Source organism: Oryctolagus cuniculus, chromosome 11 (assembly GCF_964237555.1).
Source record: "Oryctolagus cuniculus chromosome 11, mOryCun1.1, whole genome shotgun sequence".
Taxonomy (NCBI): domain Eukaryota; kingdom Metazoa; phylum Chordata; class Mammalia; order Lagomorpha; family Leporidae; genus Oryctolagus; species Oryctolagus cuniculus.
In genome coordinates, this window is record NC_091442.1 from 107,099,551 (window position 1) to 107,122,417 (window position 22,867).

A 22,867-nucleotide genomic window follows, 5' to 3' on the forward strand; every position below is an offset into this window, starting at 1 on the left:
CTGCACTCCCGGGCCACAGCAGAGAGCTGGACTGGAAGAAGAGAAACCGGGACAGAATCTGGCGCCCCGACTAGGACTAGAACCCAGGGCGCCAGCGCCACAAGGCGGAGGATTAGCCTATTGAGCTGCAGCGCTGGCCCCCACAGGTTCTTTTAAAGGTTGAAGAAAGGGACCAGCGCTCTGATATAACAGGTAAAGCTGCCACCTGTAACACCGGTATCCCATTATTGGCACCAGTTCAAGTCCTGGCTGCTCCACTTCCTATCCAGCTCCCTGCTAATGCATCTGAGAAAGCAGTGGAGGGTGGCCCAAATTCTTGGGCCCCTGCACCCACATGGGAGACCTAGAAGAAGCTTCTGGCTTGTGGCTTCGACCTGGTCTAACCCCGGCCATTACAGCCATTTGAGGAGTGACCAGTGTATGGAAGATGAAGATCTCTGTCTTTCTATCTGTTTCTCTCTCTCCCTCTCTCCTCACCCTCCTCTCCCTCCCTCCTTCCTCCTCCTCTCTCTAACTCTGCCTTTAAAATAAATAAAAATAAATCTTTTAAAAAGGTAGATTCAAATGAAGGAGGACAATGTCTAGCATGAAATAATGCTTTGCCAAAAGTGATTCAGGAGTCACTGTTGATGTCTGTCAACACTGCTGACGGACACATAGATGCATTCCTTTCAGATAACCTTTGAAGGTCTAGTTGCTGGAACACATGGCTGGCTGACTGAGAAAGATGAAAAGTACTCTGCAGATGAACTTGAGACTGTTCTCTTCACTTCCCTGAAATAGATTTGGAAACTAGGTTTGTCATCAACCTCTTCATGGGCTTCTCACATGAAAATTTTAGGAAATCTGACAATTTCAGTAGAAAATGTCTCCAGTATTCTTCAAGACTTGGAAATTTAGAACATACTTGATAAAACTAACAACACCTAGCGGCGCCGGCACACCGGGTTCTAGTCCCGGTCGGGGTGCTGGATTCTGTCCTGGTTGCCCCTCTTCCAGGCCAGCTCTCTGCTGTGGCCAGGGAGTGCAGTGGAGGATGGCCCAAGTGCTTGGGCCCTGCACCCCATGGGAGACCAGGATAAGCACCTGGTTCCTGCCATTGGATCAGCGCGGTGCGCCGGCCGCAGCGCGCCGGCCACAGCGCCATTGGAGAGTGAACCAACGGCAAAGGAAGGCCTTTCTGTCTCTCTCTCTCTCACTGTCCACTCTGCCTGTAAAAAACAAACAAACAAAAAAAACACTAACAAGCTAATGTTTTAAAAAGTATTCTAATACACAAGTTGAGTCAAAGACTGTAGACTATCAGTAAGCCTGATTTACCAGCTACTTAACCAGTTACTGGGAAATGGCCTTATTTTTTGTCAGATTATTGCTTAATTTGTTATTGTGTAAGTGCCATTAAAGAAGATTGTAAGTTTTCCAGCTGGTTCTTTTTTTTTAATTTATTTATTTATTTAAAAGAGTTACAGAGGCAGAGAGAGAGGGAGGGAGGGAGGTCTTCTGCCTGCTTGTTCACTCCTCAGATGGCTATAACAGCTGGAACTGGACCAATCTGAAGCCAAGAGCCAGGAGCTTCTTCTGGGTCTCCCACATGGATGCAGGGGCCTGAGCACTTGGACTGTCTTCCACTGCTTTCCCAGGCCGTATCAAGAGAGCTGGATCGGAAGTGGAGCAGCTGGGACTCAAACGGGTGCCCATGTGGTATGCCAGCACTGCAGGTGGCGGCTTTACCTGCTACGCCACAGTGCTGGCCCCTCCAGCTGGTTCTAACAATTTTACAACAATAATCTGCATAATCTTCAACTATTTTAATGTTTTTCTTTTTTTAAAGATATATTTATTTATTTGAAAGTGAGAGTTACTGAGGTGGAGGAGCATGGGAGAGAGCAATCTTCCATCTGCTGGTTGACTTGCCATATGACTGCAGCAGCCAGGGCTGGACCAGGCCAAAACCAGGAGTCTCCCACATGGGTGTCAGTGGCCCATGGTTCTCCCACATGGGTGTCAGTGGCCCAAACACTTGGATCGTCTGCAGCTGCTTTTCCCCGGTCATTAGTAAGAAGCTGGATTAGAAGTAGAGCGGCCAGGATATGAACCAGTGCCCATATGGGATTCCAGTGCAGCAGGCTTTACCCTCTGTGCCACAATGCCAACCTGATTTGAATATTTCTTTATTTTTATCTTGGAGTTGAATTAATCATCATGACGTGAAATTCTCATGTATTAATAGCTGTTTATTCTTTAGGCATTTATAGCTTCATAGAGACCAGATTTTAACAGTTCATTTCCAGTTTGTCATGCGATACTTTTCAACTGATTTTAACAATTTTATTTTCTAGGAGGCAGCCAAATATGGGAAGAAAGTGATGGTTCTGGATTTTGTCACCCCAACTCCTCTTGGAACTAGATGGGGTAAGCTTTTAAAAATATTTTAGACTTGGTTTTTATAGGAGTAAGTCTTTCCTTGGTACTGATCAAATGGCTCCTAAATCTCACTTTAAAAATTAAAAAGCAAACCAAAAATAATAAACCTTTTTCACTTGAGCTAAGCTAGAATGGACTCAAGTTAAATGCTGAAAACTCAGTTTTTTTGACACAAAGTCAGGGTAGTAAAAACCTTGTCTGCATGCTGCGATTTGAAGGTAAATGTTTTAGTAACCTAGTATTCTTCGGGACTTGCATAACTGAAAATGCCAACTTCTCATCTGTGGGTTTCTGTTTTCACTCCACCTCCCACATTCCACAAGAACTGGGATCTGTGGCACCTTAATGGATAGCATTGCTGCTTCTGAGTCTTGATGAATTATATGTTCCTTATTTTATTTACTGCACATTTACTGAACACTTACAAACTGGGACCATGAGGATAGGCAGTGAATTTGGTACGTGAGGAGCTGCCACCCTCATGGAGCTTATATTCTAGTGGGGAGACAGAAGATAAGTGTGCTGAGAACACTGTGGGATAGGGAGGAGCTGGGTAGAGGTGAGCATTCCACTTTGAGAAGATTATCCAGAAAGACTTCCGAAGAGCTGACATGCATTTATCTAATTTTAAAGATTTATTTACTGAGTTGAAAATCAGAGAGAGATCTTCCATCCACTGGCTTACTCCCCAGATGGCCACAACAGCTGGGGCTGAGCCAGGCGAAAGCCATGAGGAAGGAGGTTCCCTTGTGGGTGGCAGGGGCCAAGCACTTGGTCCATCTTCTGCTGCCTTTCCCAGACCATTAGCAGGGAGCTGTGTCAAAAGTGAAGCAGCTGGAACTCGAACCAGTGCCCATATGGGATGCTGGCACCACAGGTGGCTGCTTTACCTGCTACGCCACAGTGCTGACCCCAGAACTAGCATTTAAATGAAGCCATGACAGTGGTAATGAGAACAGCCAACTATGCTAAAAGCTGAGGTAGAACCTCCCAGGCAATTTTCCTCTCTTTCCCAGAGAATAGCACATGTAAAGGCCCTGGGGTAGGTAAGAGTCTCTTGTGGTGTGGCACAGGTCACAGAGGTTGGAGGTAGTAGTATAAGCAATGGGAGGAAGGCAGGTGTCAGACTGTACAGGATCTTGTAGGCCAAGGTGAAGAATTTGTACTGAAAACAGTAGTGTGGGAAGCCTTTGAGGAATGGAAGTCAAGGGAGTAATGTGACATGTAAGTTTTATGAAGATACTTGACTGTTTGCATGTGAAGGAGGCAAGAATCAGGAGGTCCAGATAGATCTCCGTTTCCAGTTTATTAATGAATACTAAGTTCAGCTCTGTGTCAGGCACAGTTCTTGGTGCTCAGTGTATCTTCCGCCCTGTGGTGCCTGCACTCCAGTGTGACACTCAGAGGGCTGACTGAGAGCTCAAGACCACAGGCACCTTGCGCTCTAACTCGTGTCATTTGGCTTCCCCCTCACCTGCCTCTGTTTGGTTCTAAGTCAGAAGCTGTTGCCATGTTCTTTAAGCAGAGGACTATTGCAGCTTTGTAGAATCAAGTGAAAACTTTAGGCCACATCCTTCAAAAAGGCACATACGTGGTTTCAAATCCACTGCAGTCTAAATATACCCAGCATAGCAGCACCCCCACCCCTGACAGTTAGTTCTGTGCCTAGGTTCAGTGGCAAGTTTATGGTTGTCGTGTTTATCAGCAGTCAGGTCACTTTGGATCTTTGAAATATATAGAAATTGCAGAAATATGCTTGTGTTTGTTTTGTTTTAGGATGATGTGTTTGGAATGCTGTGTTTGGTATGTAGTGCTTTCTGAAATCCCATAAGAGTTAGAAATAAATTTACATAAATGATATTGACTACATCAAGCGAGTAAAATACCGTGTTTGACAGAATTTTAATCATCACTGACCTTTTCCTTTTGAAGGCTTGTAAAGCAGGCTCTAAACTGGTTTCTCAATGTCGTTGCAGGTCTCGGAGGAACGTGCGTGAACGTGGGTTGCATACCTAAAAAACTGATGCACCAGGCGGCTTTGTTGGGACAGGCGCTGCAAGACTCTCGCAATTACGGGTGGAAATTCGAGGACACTGGTATGGAGGGAAGAGCTGAGCTTTGATTGGTGCTTTGCAGTTTTGAGCTGCGGCCTTGAAGTGCCCTGTCCTTTTCACAAGGCTGGCAAATACTCTGGGAGTTGTTTCTGTTGTTTACATTATTTATGGATGAAATCACTGCACTTTTCCTTAACTACATAGTTATTATGGTAAGAACAGACACTACATTTGGAGTATGGTATTTCTATAATAGAAAACCAGAATTCTTTGAAATAATTTCTCATGTATTTGTAAGAAACCCATACAGTGTTAGTAATTTGTAAGGAATTACAAATTACGTTGGCTTCCTGTTGAGGCTATTGCATTTTTCCCTCTACAAATAAATCTGTTTCCTGAGCTGATATATTGAGAGGTTAGACTTTGTTGGATTAAAAATATTTTAAGAGTGCTCTAGAAACCTTAGACAGGCTTGTACTCTGCCAGGAGGGTCGGGGGAGGCCTGGCACAGCTTTGTGACTAATTCGTGACCTACATCATTCTGTCCTTAAACATTGAAGCTCCAGTTTTGAGATTCATGATGTATGCGGTGTTTGAGGGAAAGTCTTCCACTCAATAGCTAGGATTAACTATTTTGTGGCTTTTTTTGAGTTGCAATGAATAATCTACTGAAGGCAGAAAACCCAGTGCATAGTTTAGTCATACATGCTTTGAAAAATGTTGCTCCCATTCATACTAGTCATGCCTCCTCAGTTTATGCTTTTACTTCTTGTTTAAAATCAATAGTATTGTTTTTATGACTGAGGTCTTACAAAATCAGTTACTTTTAAAGTTTCCTCGTGTTGAGGGTCACATCTGTTTCTTCAGACCCAATACCAGGCTGCCTTCTGCCTGTGACTGGGGGGGCTTGCGGCTGTGCTGAATATCTGGTATGTGCTTCTGAGCCCACCTTGTTTTCTCAACCCGTCTACATGTGCAGTTGCATAGACTCTTCTGACTGTGAAACATGGGTTTGATCCATAGGGTGCCAGTCATCTATCACTCTACTGCCTTTTCTGTCCTCCACATTCTTACTGACTCACGTGTCTGAATGTCTACCAGCGAGGCTGCCCATACATGCCCATCCCCCTCCTGTTATCAACAGGGTCTCCTTCAGGGAGTTTATTTGACTGCTTGGTTGACATTTTAGAAATGCTATGGCTTGAGACATACAACAAGAATATTCATCTGAAAAGGTTTAGAATCTATTGGAAAAAAAGGAATCCACACAGATTTTGATTTATGGAAATTGCTTTTGTGATTTCCATACAGTCTCCTTCCTGTGCCACTGACTCGTAAATTTAGATAAGTTATAATGCCAGGGAAGTGTCACTCAGGCTCATAAATTTTCTTCATCTGTGTGGGGTTTAGTTCCCAGATTTGTGTATGGTACTAGTGGATGTTAGCCTTATGCTATCAACTGGAGAAATGTAGTCAGTAGAACATGGGGGCTTAATATGGTTGGAATGTAGAATATGTACTGGGGCTACAGGTTTACTTTATCGGGTTAGGAAGCTGAAAGGAAAAGTAAATAAATAAAAATTTATTTGTTTATTTGAAAGGTAGAATGACAGAGAGAAGGAGAACAATCTTCCATCCACTGGTTCATTCCCCAAATGCCCACAATGGCTGGGGTTGGGCTAGGTCAGAGCCAGGATTTTAGAACTCCAGCTGGGTCTCGCACATGGGTGGCACAGGTCCAAACACTTGGGCCATCTTCCTCTTTTCCGGGTGTATTAGCAGGGAGCTGGATCCAAAGTAGAGCAAGCTTGGACTTGAACTGACTCTCCAGTATGGAATGCCAGCATCGTAGGTGGTGGCTTAACCTGCTGCACCACAACACCAGCCCCTAAATTTGAATTTTAATAATGGGGCCAACTAAATATAATTAGAATTAACCCTGTGTGTGTGTGTATACACACACACACACATACACACACACCCCAGCAATTAGTATTTACAATCCAAAGTAAAATTCCAGTTCATTTCTAGATAAAACAGAATGATTGTGTATGACTATTATGTTTTTGACAATTGTCAAGAAGCCTTGCCTTACTCTGCTGAAAGGGGAAAAAAATCTTCAAAGATGAAAAAGTTGCTGATGTTCTCAAAGTGAAGAACTCCTCTTTTCTCTCAAAAGCTTTGCTTTTTTGTGTTACGCAGTTGAAAAGCTAAATGTTCTATCTTTATTACACAGTTGAACATGACTGGGAGAAAATGACAGAAGCGGTCCAGAATCACATCGGCTCTCTGAACTGGGGCTACCGAGTAGCCCTGCGGGAGAAGAAGGTGGTCTATGAAAATGCCTATGGGGAATTCATTGGTCCTCATCAGATTAAGGTAATTGTGTGACATACTGAGTTACTTTTTCAAAATGAGATTTGGTTGGTGGTAGGGGTGGAAAAAAATACCATGAAGTATGAAAAGTGTCATAAAAGTAATAACCCCTGTGACCCAGCCCTTCCAGGTTAGTGAATTTGCCACCACACCTTCCTGGGGCACCTTTGGTGGGGGAGGGGGCTGTGGGGTTACTTACCAGGCCAGATGCTCCGGGTTTGAGGCTTGGCTGTGCTACTTGCTAGCACTGGCCGCTTGAGCAAGTCCGTTAACTTCTCAGCCTTACTATGTCTTTTTTTTTTTTTTTTAATTTCTCAGGCCTCTGTGGCTTTCTCATTAAGATCCAAGATTTCTTTCGTAACCTTCTGTGACTTCCACACACCCTCTTCAACTTGAAACATTCCATCATTTCCATTCCAGTCTAGAGTAAACTAGCCATTAGGATGAAGTCAATCTTACAAACCGTGTCCTTTCTTTATTCAAAATAACTCTTTCCTTTTAACCTTCCTTAATAAATGCACATTTCTATAACATTTTTAACACAAATTTAACATGCTGAGTATACTAGAGTTTACAATAAATTAGCAGTTACACCTAAATGACTTAAGATGGTGATATTATACATCTCTACTTGAATTCAATTAAAATTTAAATTGCATCCATCTAAAACAAGTACTAATTACCCATTGCTGTTTCATTGAATACTGATTACCTGGAAACCTGTTAAAATAAATTGCAAAATAAATTCAGCAAGTTACAAAGCGATATTTTCAAAGGTAGTGATGTTCCTAGATTCAAAGAGAAATTCCTTCGAACTCAGTGTCTTTTTACAGTTACAGTTGCCTTTTTCCTAAGAATACCTTAGGCCCATGATGTCATATTCAGTTGGCCATGTGGGGCTTAGGCACTTGACCTAAAACACAGCAGACTGGAGGGGTGGGATGAAGAAGGGAAAAAAGAGGGAGAAGGAGAGTATAAAAGCGAGACAAGAGAGGAGAGGAACTAGGAGAGAAGAGAGAGATGAGAGGAGAGAGCGAGCAGGAGAGAAGAGAAAGGAGACCAGAGGAGGAGGCTAGAGACTCATACTGTATTACCAAGTTTGTGTGAGCATAAAATGAGACAGATAATGTCCTTTGTTAAGTATAAGTTTAAAATTCTAAGGGATGATTGCATATTGAAGTTAACATACTGTTTCTTTCGTAGGCAACAAATAATAAAGGCAAAGAAAAAATTTACTCAGCAGAGCGATTTCTCATTGCCACCGGGGAAAGGCCGCGCTACTTGGGCATCCCTGGGGACAAGGAGTACTGCATCAGCAGGTGAGGGGGCAGCAGAGAGAGGAAGACAGCTCCGTGGAGTTCTGCTTTTACTTTTTTCTTCAGGCCAGTTTAGTCCAATTTTTGCATGTCAGACTGAATTCTTTGTCACACTTTTCCTTTAGGGACAAGGGAATAGAAGAGGAAAGGGAAAAATCATTTTAAGAGAACATTTGAAAAATTCAAAGCCACAAATGGTGGTCATCTTACCACACAGTTACTATCACTGCTAGCATAGTTGTACAAAGATCCACATTTATATTTGTATTTGAAAGTTATTGATGCATGTGTGTATAAGCATGTCCCATATAAAGCCACAGGGATACTCACAGACTTCTTTTAAAATAAGGGAGACACACATGTCTGTACATCTAGTTTTTGCAAAACCAGGATCGTGATACCCTGTCACCCTTGCAAAGTGGACACCAAAAAAATCAGGATGGCTGGCCATTTAAATGTATCATTCACTAGGCCCCACTCACTGCTGTTTGAATGCGTACAACATTGTTAGGGACCTTCTGAAATACGTGAGTCAAGCAAGGAGGTTTTGCATTGCAATTTTTTTTAAAATTTCCATCAGGTGATAACACTACTTAACCCTGTGGTTCAGGCATTTTACTCCTTTTATTTATTTATTTTTATTTTTATTTTTTGACAGAGTGGACAGTGAGAGAGAGAGACAGAGAGAAAGGTCTTCCTTTGCCGTTGGTTCACCCTCCAATAGCCGCCGCGGCTGGCGCACCGCACTGATCCGATGGCAGGAGCCAGGTGCTTATCCTGGTCTCCCATGGGGTGCAGGGCCCAAGCACCTGGGCCATCCTCCACTGCACTCCCTGGCCACAGCAGAGAGCTGGCCTGGAAGAGGGACAACCGGGACAGAATCCAGCGCCCCGACCGGGACTAGAACCTGGTGTGCCGGCGCCGCAAGGCGGAGGATTAGCCTAGTGAGCCGCGGCGCTGGCCAGGAATTTTAAAATACTAGGTTATTAAGAAACATTCTTAGTAAAAATATGTCCTCTGGATGCCTTTTGCCTGGAATTCATGATTGTGCTATGAAAAGCTCTTCTTTAAACTCCTTTTTTGGTGATGAGATTTTATCTTTTATACCTTACCCAGGGGCAGCTCAGACAGCAGCTGCTGTCAATGCTGTCTTGGATGTGCGCTTTGTCACAGCTGCTGTAGCAAACAAACTGGGTGGCTTATAAACAAATTTATTTCTCCCAGTTCTGGAGGTGCCAGCAGATCTGGTTCTTTTTCTTTTCCTCCCTTCCTTCAGATTTATTTTATTTATTGGAAGAATAACAGAGATGGAGAGACAGAAGACAGAATCTTCTATCTGCTGGTTCACTCCCCAATGGTTACAACGGATGGGGCTGGTGTAGGCTGAAGTCAGGAGCTAGGAACTACATCCCAGTCTCCCATGTGGGTGCCAGGGGCCAAGTACCTCAGCCATCTTCGGCTTCTTTCACATTAGTAGGGAGCTGGATCAGAAGTGCAGCAGCCATGACTCGAACCTGTGCACCAGTGTGGGTTGCTGGTGTCACTGGCAGTGGCTTAACCCATTGCAGCACTACACTGGTCCCCAGATCTGGATTCTGGTGAGGCCGGTTTGCTGGTTCATAGATACTGCCTTCTTGCTGTGTCTTCGTATGGCAGGAAAAGCAAGCTGCTTTCTGGGCCTCTATATAAGACACTAATCTCAGGCATGAGGGCTCTACCTTTATGACCAAATCACCTCCCAAATGTCCTACCTCTTAATACTGTTTTTGTATTACAAAAACAAAATATTGGAAAATTTCCCTGTCCATCTCTCTACTCTTGATAATTCATGTTATAGGTGAAAAGTAACACAGTTTTCCACCTTGGAGAGAGCTGAGTAGTGGGGGACAAGGATACAGTTTGCAAATGTATGAATCGTTTCGAACAGTTCAAAATCGTTTTGGACAAATGTCAAAAGTTAAATGGCAGGGCTGGTGCTTTGGCGCAGCGGGTTAAATCCCCAGCCTGCAGTGCCAGCATCCCACATGGGCACCAGTTCAAGTTCTGGCTGCTCCACTTCTGGTCCAGCTTCCTGCTGGTGCACCTGGGAAAGCAGCAGAGGATGCCCCAAGTGCTTGGGCCCCCACACCCATGTGGGAGACCCAGAAGAAGCTCCTGGCTCCTGGCTTGGCCTGGCCCAGCCTCAGTCATTGTAGCCGTTTGGGTAGTGAACCAGCTGGTGGAAGACCTCTCTCTTTCTGTCCCTACCTTTCTCAGTAACTCTGCCTTTCAAATAAATAAAAATAAGTCTTTTTTTAAAAAGTTACATGACTTACAATGTATTTAGCCAGAATAACTTGAGCTATGCCCAAAGCATCTGAATGGCAAGAAAAGACTATCTAACACCTTAAACTTCTCATATATTATGTGTTTGGTTAGTTGAGTGTTTATAATCTTGTAAGTATCTTGTTCCTGTGAAAATAAAAAGAGTTACTTTGGTTTCGTTGTTACTCATACATGAACATTTCCCCTTCCTCCTTCCTTAATTCTTTTCAGTGATGACCTTTTCTCCTTACCTTACTGCCCGGGCAAGACCCTGGTGGTTGGAGCGTCCTATGTTGCTTTGGAGTGCGCTGGATTTCTTGCTGGTATTGGTCTAGATGTCACTGTTATGGTACGGTCCATTCTTCTGAGAGGATTTGACCAGGACATGGCCAACAAAATTGGTGCACACATGGAAGAACATGGTGTCAAGTTCATAAGGCAGTTTGTACCAATTAAGGTAAGTGAGGTCGCTGACAGATTTGTTCTTCCATACTCAGGGTCTCTGTAACATTGATAGGTAGAGTATGAGCATGAGGATGAAAGTAACCTGGATTCAGATACTTCCCTGCGAGTTTCTTGCCATGTGACCTTGGAAGAGTTACTTCACCTCTCTGGACCTCAGATCTTCAGTGAACTGAGGATGATGAGTGTGTCCACCTCAGAGTTCTTGTGAGAATTACATTAGCTAGCACTTGTGAAGTACTTAGAGCAGTCCCTGCATATAGTAAGTCTAAAGTGGGTCTGTTGCATGACGTTTCTGTGAGGATTTCTGAGTACCTCATTGCTGTAGCTGTGTTTCAGGAAGTGGAGGGATGGATGATGTGTTTGCATTGGGACTGTGATTAGGATGGAAACTGCATGCGCTGCACTGTACATCTTCCTGGCTGATAGCTTAACATCAGGCACTTGGGAACCCTTTTGGAAGTCTGGTGAACTGTGCCTGGTAAAATGGGACTGCTCGGGATCTGACTTCCAGTAGCCAGATGTTGAACTCACTGTGTTATGAAGTGAAGGAACCCCTACAGGGGGATAGAGAACAGAGAACACTGCGTGTGCAGAAGGCTCTGTGGGGAGCAAGACTGTCCTGCATACAGAGAGCTTGACTGGAGCACAGAGTGGTTGAGGGAGGAAGGGTAGAGGGAGGATGAAGCCCTTACCGTTTGAAGTAAACCCTAACATCCACTGATTCAACTCTTCTCAAAAGAGAGAACATTTCCACTTAAATTAAGCAGAAAAGAATTTTGTGTGACATTCAAAGAGGTTTAGCTATTAAGAAGGGAAAGAAATTCAAGAAGGAAATCTTCACTGTTCACTGATACTGAAAATAAAATGACCCTTACCGGTTTTCCCTTTACAGTAGTTATATTTTAAAGGTGTAGTAGAAATTGCAAGTGATTTTACTGATTTCTCCTGGGAAATATTTCAGAAAAATGTATGATTTGGCTGTTATTTAGGGGGCAAAGGTTAGCTGCATACTTTTTTGTTTTTTAGAGATTTCTTTATTTATTTGAAAGTCTTAGTTACACACACACACACACACACACACACACAATTTTGCATTCACTTGTTTACCCCCCAAATAGCCACAATGGCCCGGACTGGGCCAGGCTGAAGTCAGGAGCCAGCAGCTTCACCTGAATCTCCCAGGTAGGTGGCAGGGGCCCAAACACTTGAACCATCGTCCACTACTTTACCCAGGCCATTAGCAGGAAGCTGGATTGGAAGTGGAACAGGCAGGACACACAAACTGACATCCATATGGGATGCCAGCATCACAGTTGGCGACTTTACTGACTGTGCCACAAAGCTGGCCCCAAGCCATGTAACTGTTAACGTTTGTCCAAAAATGATTTTGAACTGTTTGGAATGAGTCATGCATTTGCAAACCGTGCTCTTGGCCCATGCCACAGCAAGCTTCCAGGTGATAGGGTTTCTAAGTGATCGCTGCCCAGTCTGTAGGTTATCATTGATATCTGTGTGTAGCATGCTGACGTGTTCATTCTCACTTGCTGTAGCACAGGTATCAGGACTTGCTCATTGCTTCCTAAATATGTAACAACCCAAGGCAACACCTGATTGTGATAAATACACACATCTCTTCCTACGTGGTTTTTAGGACTTTCTAGCTGTTACCTGTATTATTGACCTCTAGTTTCTGTTCCTGCTGTCAATGGGTGCTGAGCATCTGTAGGTAAAAGGGAATCTTTAAGTTTGGGCCACAGTGGTGCTCTCTGGGGTTAATTATGAGACGGGAAGCTGGGGAAAGCAGTAAGTCATTGGTTTGATTTAGTGACTGTGGTGTGTTTTCCCTGGATTTTTTTTTCTTTTTTGCATTCTCTCTGAATTTTGTTCTGTTTAAGAACCATTTGGAAGAAGACTCTTCTAGCAAACAACATAAAAAAGCAAGAAATAAGGGGATACATAAAAGAATCACTTATCATTCTAATGATGTGAAGGTGAGGGAGGTGGGACATAGAAGACCTGTCAGGACCGATTTTAACTTTGGGTTAACCAGACAGACGAGGGAAGATGCATTGTCCCCCGTGATAAGTATGTTTATTTTAGAGTGTGCCTTTTCTCCCTTTTGTAGGTTGAACAGATTGAAGCAGGGACACCAGGCCGACTCAGAGTGGTGGCCAAGTCCACCAATAGTGAAGAAACCATTGAGGGAGAATATAATACGGTAAGGAATGGCCCAGCTTAGTACTCTGCCAGAAGGCAAATAATGCGCTTGCTGAGTGTCTGCTCTGTATTTAGAGCGACTGTTTGCTACTTCTAAAATGCACTGGTGCTGTGCCTTTTCTAATACATTGTAATTCCTTGTGATATTAGAAATTTGTTTTGGTACAGAGATGATTTCAGATTTTCTTTAAAATGTTTGTCATCACCTCTCGGCCTTTTGGCTAAGATCAAGTGTTATGTTGTTTGTCAAATAGCTATTAAAAGGCACCAGAATTATGAAATAAGCTAAAATTTCTATGACCCGTGTCCTTTAATCTCCTCAGCCCAGCACTTAAAAACTAAGTAAATTTAATCATGGGCTGTGCTTTGGCTCTAATCTTGATTGGGTTTATTAAGGAATTGTTAATTTCCTTTTTGTTAATCAAAAGTAAAAAACGATTTTGGCTATATCAGAGGATTTTAGTTCATTAAAGATTTTAATTAGTTTAGATACTGCATTATTTTCTTAATGACATATTTTCTTTCCAAGTATGGAAAATGAAATGAGATTGCCTTAATAAACGGAGAAAAATATGATTAATTCATGCAGAGCCTTTTTGTTAATAGTTACTAATATAGTAGTCATTTTTCAGGTATTGCTGGCAATAGGAAGAGATGCTTGCACGAGAAAAATTGGCCTAGAAACCGTGGGAGTGAAGATAAATGAAAAGTAAGAAAAAAAAATCTTATGTCATACTGATGCAATTTCAGTTAGTTTGTACATTGATCTAGAGTTCCAGATTTTTAAAAACTTTTGGAGAGTTTGCTTTTTAGGCATATAAAACTTCTTCCACTGCCATTTACGTTAGTAACTTCTGGGTTCTCCTCCCCTTTTTTGGTTATTTGTAATTCTAACTTTTTAAATATTTCTTTTTAATCATTTGAAAGGCAGAGAGAGACACACACAGAGATCATAAGCTGGTTTAATCTCTTGCAACAGCTGGGGCAGGGCCACGTCAAAGCCCGGAGCCCAGAACTCAGTTCAGGTCTCCCATGTGGGCGGCGGGGACTCCTGTGCTTCAGCCATCATCTACTGCTTCCTCGAGTGTGTGTTAGTGGGAACCAGAAGCAGAGCCAGTACGTGAACCAGGCCAGGCGCTCCAGGATGACTGTGGCGGCCCAAGTGGCGGCTGCTGCTGCACCAGACATGCCTCTGCCCAGCCTCCCCATGGTCTGTCCTTTGACCCACTCTGTCGTAGACCTCCCATTCTGAAGCTTCTTACACTCTTGTTATTTCTTCAGTTTTCAATATAGTGGCCACAGTTGTCACTAAGCAGTTTGATTCTTCTGAGATGTTTTGTTTGCTTGCTTGAAAGGCAGAGAAATGTGACAGACAAAATTCCCATCTGCTTGTTTACTCCCCAAATGCCCACAGAAGCTGAGGTTGGGCCAGGCTGAAGCTGGGAACCAAAACTCCATCCAGGTCTCCCACTTGGTTGCAGGGACCCAACTACTTGAGCCATCACACGCTGTCTCCCAGGGTGTACCTTAGTTGTAAGAATGGGGAGTGGAGCCAGTATTCAAACCTTAGGTACTCAGATATGGGATGTGGGGGTTTCCAGGGGCAGCTTGACCACCATGGCAAAAACTCACCCCTTGCTTTGGTTTTAATATATTAGAACATTGCCCTCAACCAGAGTGATAGTTTTGGGCTTCCAGGGGGTAAAGGGGATTTTGTTGTGCTTATTTAAGTAGTGGTGACTGATGATGATTTTTAACTGAATGACCCTGCAGGACTGGAAAAATACCAGTCACAGATGAAGAACAAACCAATGTGCCTTACATCTATGCCATTGGCGATATATTGGAGGGAAAGCTGGAGCTCACCCCTGTAGCAATCCAGGCAGGAAGACTGCTGGCACAGAGGCTTTACGCCGGCTCCACTGTCAAGGTGAGTGTTGCGGCTGTTGGCAGCTGCAATGCTGTGGGTAAGGACGACTCCCATTCCCTGTTTTTAAGGGGTAGTTGGGAAGTTTTCCAGGTGTTGGATAACTTAATTATTTGGTGACGGTAGCCCAGATGTGCTTTGTTAGCTGTATGCCAAATAAGGCGTTGTTAAGACTGCTCTGCATTTGTGACTCCATTATGATAAAATTGTCACTCTTGGAACCACACTAAGAATGAAAAGAGCTTGATTGAATTTCAGCACTGTTAACAGTCACCATATTCACGGTAGTCGTATTTTACAATAATTTATTACAGATACAGGTATAATTTTCCAAGTCTTTTGTGGGTACCTGTCGAGGCTACAGAAAGACTTGGGGATTTAGGCAGTGGTGCCAACGAGCGGAAGTGCTGAAACAGCTCTTCAGGATTTATTGCCCTGTCCTTTCAGGAAAAAGTAGACATGCTACGTGTTACAAGTCAGTATAGGAAATCAGAACTCTTGAGTGTATTTCACAGGAGTAGATGGTCAGAAAAGAAAACCTATTTTTTAAAAGAATTCTAGAAAATTAATTGTAAAGAATTTGGGCACAAATCCTTTGAGTATAAATCACTGTAGGTTGTTTCAGTTTTTTTAATAATGGAAACCTGGCAGCGTGATGCTAGTAGAATTTATTTGTGACCTGAGTTGTTTTGGATTGTAGCAAAATGAAATACAGATTGAAGGGGAGAAAAAGGGTTTTTAGTACCAGAATGACTGGGTGTCCAGGGAATAACAGTTGATTCGTATTCACATTACTGTTTGAAATAAACTTAAAGTGACTACCTCTTTGAGTGACTTTTTATATTCCTTGTAGCAGTTGATGAGGCTCTGATAAACCAAGAAGGGCTAGAGACACAATTTGAGATGGCAATACTTTATTCTCAAGTTTATATTTTGTCATTTCCTTACGTGGTAAGATTTTTTTTTCTATACCAGCAATAACCAAAGGGTGAACACACAGAAAGCTGCACCTGAATAAATTTGAAGTCATTGTGGTACAGTTCTCTTGCTTCCTGGCCTCGGGAGGCCCTCTGTAGAAGGAGAGAGCTGTCTGTGCTCTCCAATTTCCATTTTCTCCAACTTCAAGCTACTGTGGCCACTGTGGCTTCCCTGAGCCGCACGAGGTCTGTCTCCGTAACTGCGGCAGACCTGTGGGCTCTCTCTGAGCTTCCCCTGCCCGCAGAGGTTGAGAAACTGCGTCTGAGCAGTGAGTTGGAGCGGTCGTAGGACCTACTTCATAGTTTCCTTCTTTCATGGATCACAGGCCCACATTGCCTCTTGTGCAGTGGCTAAAAGTGGTGCTTCCTGTTCGGTTTGTTTTCTAATTTAAAGCAGGAGGGTAAATCAGTGGATGTTTACATTAACTTTTGAATTAGAGAATTCAGAGGTGCTTATGCTCCTTTTAGAGAAAAAGGATTACATTTATTGCTTTTAGAAGGAGGCGCATTTTAAAGATTTTACCCTATTTTAGAGAGTGAAAATTACACTTCTCATATTTTAAATACAGAATGCTACTTAGGATCAGCTATGTACAGAAGTCATTGCTAGGTTTACCAATTGACATTTAAAAGCACGTTAGACATTTACTTAATACTTTTTTTTTTTTTTTTTTTGCAGTTCACATTGGCATATTATATGTTCTCTGAAATCTGAGAAACCTTTTTGTTTTGCAGCTTTTTTTTAAAAACTTCCTGAATCTAGAATCCTTTCATCATCTGTACCTAATAACATCATACAGTATGCTTTGGGAAATACCATCATAGACATTAACTGTTTATTGTTTCTTTATTACCATTTTGTGGAAGTGCCATAGAACCATTTCCCAGTTGCTGAGATTTTAAACCTACTCCATTGTTGCTAATCGCACAATTTATACACACAACCTTTTCTGCATATTATTATATTACTATATTATTATACTAATAAGTTGGTATTTTATAATCTTACAGATTTTTAAAAGTGGGATTATTGGGCCAAAGACATAAAATACTTTTGTGGCTCTTCATATGTAATACCTAATCGATGTCCCCAAAAATTCTGTTAATTTTTGTCACTGGCAGTATGAGATTGTTGTATTGGGTGGAGTATCATTTCTGGCTTCTCCATGAGAATGATGTTGGTAGCATCATTTGGCAGATAGGTCGAGGAGCACAGAGATCGAGATCCCTGCGAGGACATCACACTTGAGTAGTTGGTGGTTCACAGTGTGGTGGGTTAATATCTGGGACTGAGACATCACATGTTGTTGGTAGAAGTTTGTCAGTCATCTTTCCTCTCCCAATTTTGAGCGTTTTGCAGTGTGTGTATATTTTTTTTCTTTGTTGATAAGATGTAATTTTACTTATCCTAACTCTGTCCCTCTGTTTTGAACCAGTGTGACTATGAAAATGTCCCAACAACTGTGTTTACTCCCTTGGAATATGGTGCTTGTGGCCTTTCTGAAGAGAAAGCTGTGGAGAAATTTGGGGAAGAAAATGTTGAGGTAAATTTGCCTTTTCAAACTCTTTCCTCCCATGTTCTTGATTTTTTTTTCCCTTTAAAATTTTAAATAATCTCAAGAATATGAGGAAGTTGAAAAGTGGTACTAGATTTTCCATCTACTCATTTTCCCAATTTACGTATTATTGATGTTTTGGCCGTTTGTTTTAGATACATTTTATTTTCTCTATTTCTGTATCTGTTTCCCTTAACCATTCAAGAGTAAATTGATTACTGCTTTACTCTTAAATCTAGAGTACTTCAAAAAGATCATGGAAGGCCGGCGCCGCAGCTCAATAGGCTAATATTCTGTTTGTGGCGCCGGCGCCGCGGGTTCTACTCCCGGTCGGGGCGCCAGATTCTGTCCCGGTCGCTCTTCTTCCAGTCCAGCTCTCTACTGTGGCCCGGGAGTGCAGTGGAGGATGGCCCAAGTCCTTGGGCCCTGCACCTGCATGGGAGACCAGGAGAAACACCTGGCTCCTGGCTTTGGATCAGCGTGGTGCGCCGGCCACAGCGGCCATTGGGGAGTGGACGAAAGGAAAAGAAAGACCTTTCTCTCTGTCTCTTTCTCTCACTGTCTACTCTGCCTATCCCAAAAAAAAGATCATGGAAAAAGAAATTTAAAAATAAGCTCAATTTATTGCAAAACTTTAAAATCTGTGCACATGAGAGGTTTGAAAAGTTCATGGAAAATGTGTATTATGAAAAAGTTGGAAAAAGTTTATCATGAATTTTTAAGAGATTGCAGCAAAATAAACAAATTTTAACTCCATTTTTCTCCACACAGTTTTTAAGTACCCTTATACTTTGTTGTATATTTCCAATGAAAAGAGGGGGCATTCCTCATACCCACTTTCTGTGCAGGGCTGTTCCTGCCTGGTTGAAACTCAAGAATTTAGTCCAGGTTTCCCACATGGGAGGCGAGAACTCCTTGAGCCATCACTGCTGCCTCCCAGGGTCTGCATTAGCAGGAAGCTGGGGACAGGAGCCAGAGGCAGGAATTGAACCCCCCAGGTACTCTGATAGGGAACCATAGCATCTCAACCACTAGGCCAAATTCCCACCTCAGGTATTTTCTTAAACAATCACTGTATAGTTGTTTGTTAGAAGAAATTGTATTGATGTAATGCTTTTTATCTCATTGACCTTTATTTATTTATTTTAAGATTTATTTTATTTATTTAAAAGACAGAGTCACAGAGGAGAGGCAGAGAGGTCTTCCATCCGCTGGTTCGCTCCCCAGATGGCTGCAACGGCCGGAGCTGTGCCGATCAGGAGCCAGGCAGCTTCCTCCGGGTCTCCCACGCGGGTGCAGGGTCCCAAGGACTTGGGTGATCCTCTGCTGCTATCCCAGGCCATAGCAGAGAGCTGGATCAGAAGAGGAGCAGCCGGGACTCGAACCGGCACCCATATGGGATGCCGGTACTGTAGGCCAGGGCTTTAACCCGCTGTGCCACAGCGCCAGCCCCAATCATTTACTTTTCATTTTCTGAGTTTGTCACTTAACCCAATAGTATTTCCTTCTGCTTTTTAAAAGCCAACCAAATTTGTTGATTTCATTTGATTATTAAAACAGTATTGTTGGAAATTTTTTAAAAATGTGGGAAAATTAGAAAAGGTAAATGAAAATTAGCTAAGGTTCTGCTGCTTTGACCATGGGGACTAATTGCTGTTTCCAGCATTGCTCTTAATTTACACTTACTGTGCTGCTCTCCTTTTATCATGTAGCCAAGGGAGAGTCACACTCTTGAATAGTGCTCCCACAGGCAGTGCTGTTGCAGATACCTGAGGGAAAAGTTTTCCATAAAACCTCATAATGACCAGATTTTTAAATAAAAGTCAATCTTATGATAGAAAAGCCCAATTTAAACTTCCTCTTCATTAGCTTTTGTAGTGGAATATAATATCTTGGTCCATTTAATAACACATAAGTTTTTTTTCTGATTGTAAAAATAACATCAAAGGGGTGGGTGCTGTGGCACAGCGGGTTAATGCCCTGGCCTGAAGCACTGGTATCCCATATGGGCACCGGTTCTGGTCTCGGCTGCTCCTCTTCTGATCCAGCTCTCTGCTATGGCCTGGGAAAGCGGTAGATGGCCCAAGTCCTTGGGCCCCTGCACCCGTGTAGGAGATCTGGAAGAAGCTCCTGGCTCCTGGCTTTGGATCGGTGTAGCTCCGGCCATTTTGGCCAGTTGGGGAGTGAACCAGCAGATTGAAGACCTCTCTCTCTCTCTCTCTGCCTCTCCTTTCTCTGTGTAACTTTCAAATAAATAAATAAATCTTTAAAAAATAATAATAATAGTATCAAAGCAGGCCTTTGGTATAGTTGTTAAGACACCACTTGGGACACCCACATTCCATGTTGGAGTGCATGTGTTCAAGTCTCAGCTTTTCTGCCCACTGCAGCTTCCTGCTAATGTGCACTGGGAGGCAGCAGGTAATGTGGGTCCCTGCCATCCAAATGGGAGGCCCTGACTGAGTTCCTGCTTCTGGGCTTCAGCCTGGCCCATCCCCAGCTGTTGCGGGAATTTGGTGAGTGAACCCGCATGCAGATGGGAGATATTCCTGCTTCTTCCCTTCAAATAAATAAATTAAAAATTTGAAAATAGTGCATCTTCATTATAGGAATTTGAAAAATTAGGATGATACCAAAAGGAAGTTCTAATTCATGAGGAGATAACTGCTACTAATATTTTTACATGTTTTCTTCCAGTCTCAATTTTTTTTTCAAAGTTTGTTACAGTTTCCTGTCCTTTAATAATGTTGTGTCATGAATTTTTTTGTCCTTTAATTTACTAAAATATCACTTGAAAAAATGTGTAATAATTCATTATCATTTGTTAAGCCACTTTTAATTAGGTTGTTTGTAGTTTTTTACTGTTACAAATAGAATATTGAGCATCCTTAGAATTCATTGTTCATTTCTCTGGTTATTTCCTATCAAAATGTTTTGAAATTTTAAGGTTCTGAATATGTTTTCCATACTTCTTGACAGGCATTCTTTGGCTTTTTAAAAATCTTTTTTTAAATCACAAAAGTAATGTTTTTGAGTCAAAGATATTTTGAAAAATGTGAGAGAAACGGAAATAATTACTCAGACTTGTACCCCTTTTTTTGAAGACTTATTTATTTGGAAGAATTAGAGAGAGCAATCTTCTATCCACTGGGTCACTCTCCAAATGGCCACAGTGGCTGGGGTTGGGCCAGGCCGAAGCCAGGAGCTTGGAGCTTTATCTGGGTCTCCCTAGTGGGGACAGGGGCCCAAGCACATGGGCTATCTTCCTCTGCTTTCCCAGGTGTATTAGCAGAGAGCTGGATTAAAAGTGGAGAAACTTGGGACTCAAGCCAGCGCCCCAAGACTCATGTCTTTACACAGCAGTTTTCAGTAGTTCAGGGTAATTTCTCTAATAGCATTTTTTCTAATTGTTGTAGTGCTATGATTATGCATTCAATTTTGTAACCCACTTTTGTTTTTAAGATTTACTTATTTGAAAGCAAACTTAGAGGGATAAACAGAGAGAGAGAGAGATATTCTATCTACCGGTTCACTCCCCAAGTGGCCAAAATGGCCAGGGCTGGGCCAAGCCGAAGCCAGGAGCTTCATCTGGGTCTCCCATGTGGGTGGCCAGGGTTCCTGTGCTTGGGCCATCTTCCACTGCTTTCCCAGGTACATAAGCAGGGAGCTGACTTGGAAGTGGAGCAACCAGGACTTGAACTGGCGCTCACATGGGATACTGGCAGTGTAGTCAGTGGCTTAACCTACTGCACTACAATGTTGACCCTGTAACCCACATTTGTGAAACCATTTTACATTGTGTGACGATATAGAAGAACACGTATGTGTTCATAATCTATGTGCTTTTAAAAGGTAGCTGATCATAGACATTTTGAACTAAAGTTAGCAACTAGGGGTAATAGCCCCTCAAGTCATCAGTTAGGTCATCTGTCCATCCTTCATTCTTCTCTCTCTCCTTTCCTTCCTCCCTCCTTCTGTGGTTTTGGTGAATAAAGCCAGAGGGAGACATTCTTTTGGAAGCAGTAAGACAAGAGAACTAGATAATTGGTATAATTGTTTCAGGTACCGTATTTGTTTCTTGCTCAAAATATTCATTCCTGTAAGGTAAAAAAGGCAGTAGTGAATTTTTTATGTTATTTTTAGGTGCAAGACAATAAGTAATTATATCTTTCTCTCATTCGTTGGTCTTCTTTGTTATTACTTTAGGCTTATTGTTTTGAGGTTGAGAAATAAGAAATGAACTTAGAGCAAAAGTGCTGGGCAGCGAGAGGTTAAAGTCTGACCAGATTCCTGTTTATTACATGAATGTTGTTGTCTAATGAAAGTTACAATTATTGGCCGGCACCGCAGCTCACTAGGCTAATCCTCCACCTTGCGGCGCCGGCACACCAGGTTCTAGTCCCGGTTGGGGCGCCGGATTCTGTCCCGGTTGCCCCTCTTCCAGGCCAGCTCTCTGCTGTGGCCCGGGAGTGCAGTGGAGGATGGCCCAAGTGCTTGGGCCCTGCACCCCATGGGAGACCAGGAGAAGCACCTGGCTCCTGCCTTTGGCACAGCGCGGTGCGCCAGCTGCAGTGTGCCAGCTGTGGCAAAGGAAGACCTTTCTCTGTCTCTCTCACTGTCCACTCTGCCTGTCAAAAAAAAAAAAAAGTTATAATTATTAAAGAGCTTCCGTTGTCTTTTACTGTATCTAATGTTTGACAAACATACTCCTTCAGATAATTGGTCTAAATTGTGCTTGTATTTTCTTAGGTTTACCATAGCTTCTTTTGGCCGTTGGAATGGACGATTCCCTCAAGAGATAACAACAGATGTTACGCAAAAATAGTCTGTAATCTCAAAGACAACGTAAGTGCCAGTCTCATGTAATCCTACCCAGTGATGTCCTGTGGTGTCTAAGAGGTAGTCCTGTTTGATCTTGTGGTCCAGGTGGCATTCCTTTCCTTCAGTGTTTCACCTGCCAGTCTCCCAGCCGCACGCCTCTCCTCCGAGGGCAAGCAGCTTGGCTCCACCACTTACTCTGCCCTCGTCTTCTCTGACACAAGGCCTACACAGAGTGGCAGGCGGTCAGAACTTGCTTGAACTGTCTGTGTTTATAGTAGAGGAATGAAGTCATTGACTAAAAATAATGAACAGTAGAAGAATGAGAGTGATGCAAGGCCGATCCCAGCAGCTGGCACCAACGAGAAAGGCGTAATGGGAAAAGCCCTTAAGTGGGTCCCGTGTAAGGAATCCCTACCTGCTGCTACACAAA

General features: G+C 42.8%; 1 protein-coding gene across 1 annotated transcript in view; it reads left to right on the plus strand.

Annotated features, from left to right (window-relative positions):
- Positions 1-22,867, plus strand: part of TXNRD1 (thioredoxin reductase 1) — a 41,663-nt gene that overhangs the window by 868 nt on the left and 17,928 nt on the right. Inside the window, 10 exon segments of the mRNA NM_001256962.1 lie at positions 2,340-2,412; positions 4,401-4,520; positions 6,715-6,857; positions 8,058-8,173; positions 10,706-10,931; positions 13,065-13,157; positions 13,789-13,865; positions 14,930-15,086; positions 17,497-17,604; positions 22,366-22,461. Coding sequence (NP_001243891.1) covers positions 2,340-2,412; positions 4,401-4,520; positions 6,715-6,857; positions 8,058-8,173; positions 10,706-10,931; positions 13,065-13,157; positions 13,789-13,865; positions 14,930-15,086; positions 17,497-17,604; positions 22,366-22,461 — 1,209 coding nt within the window.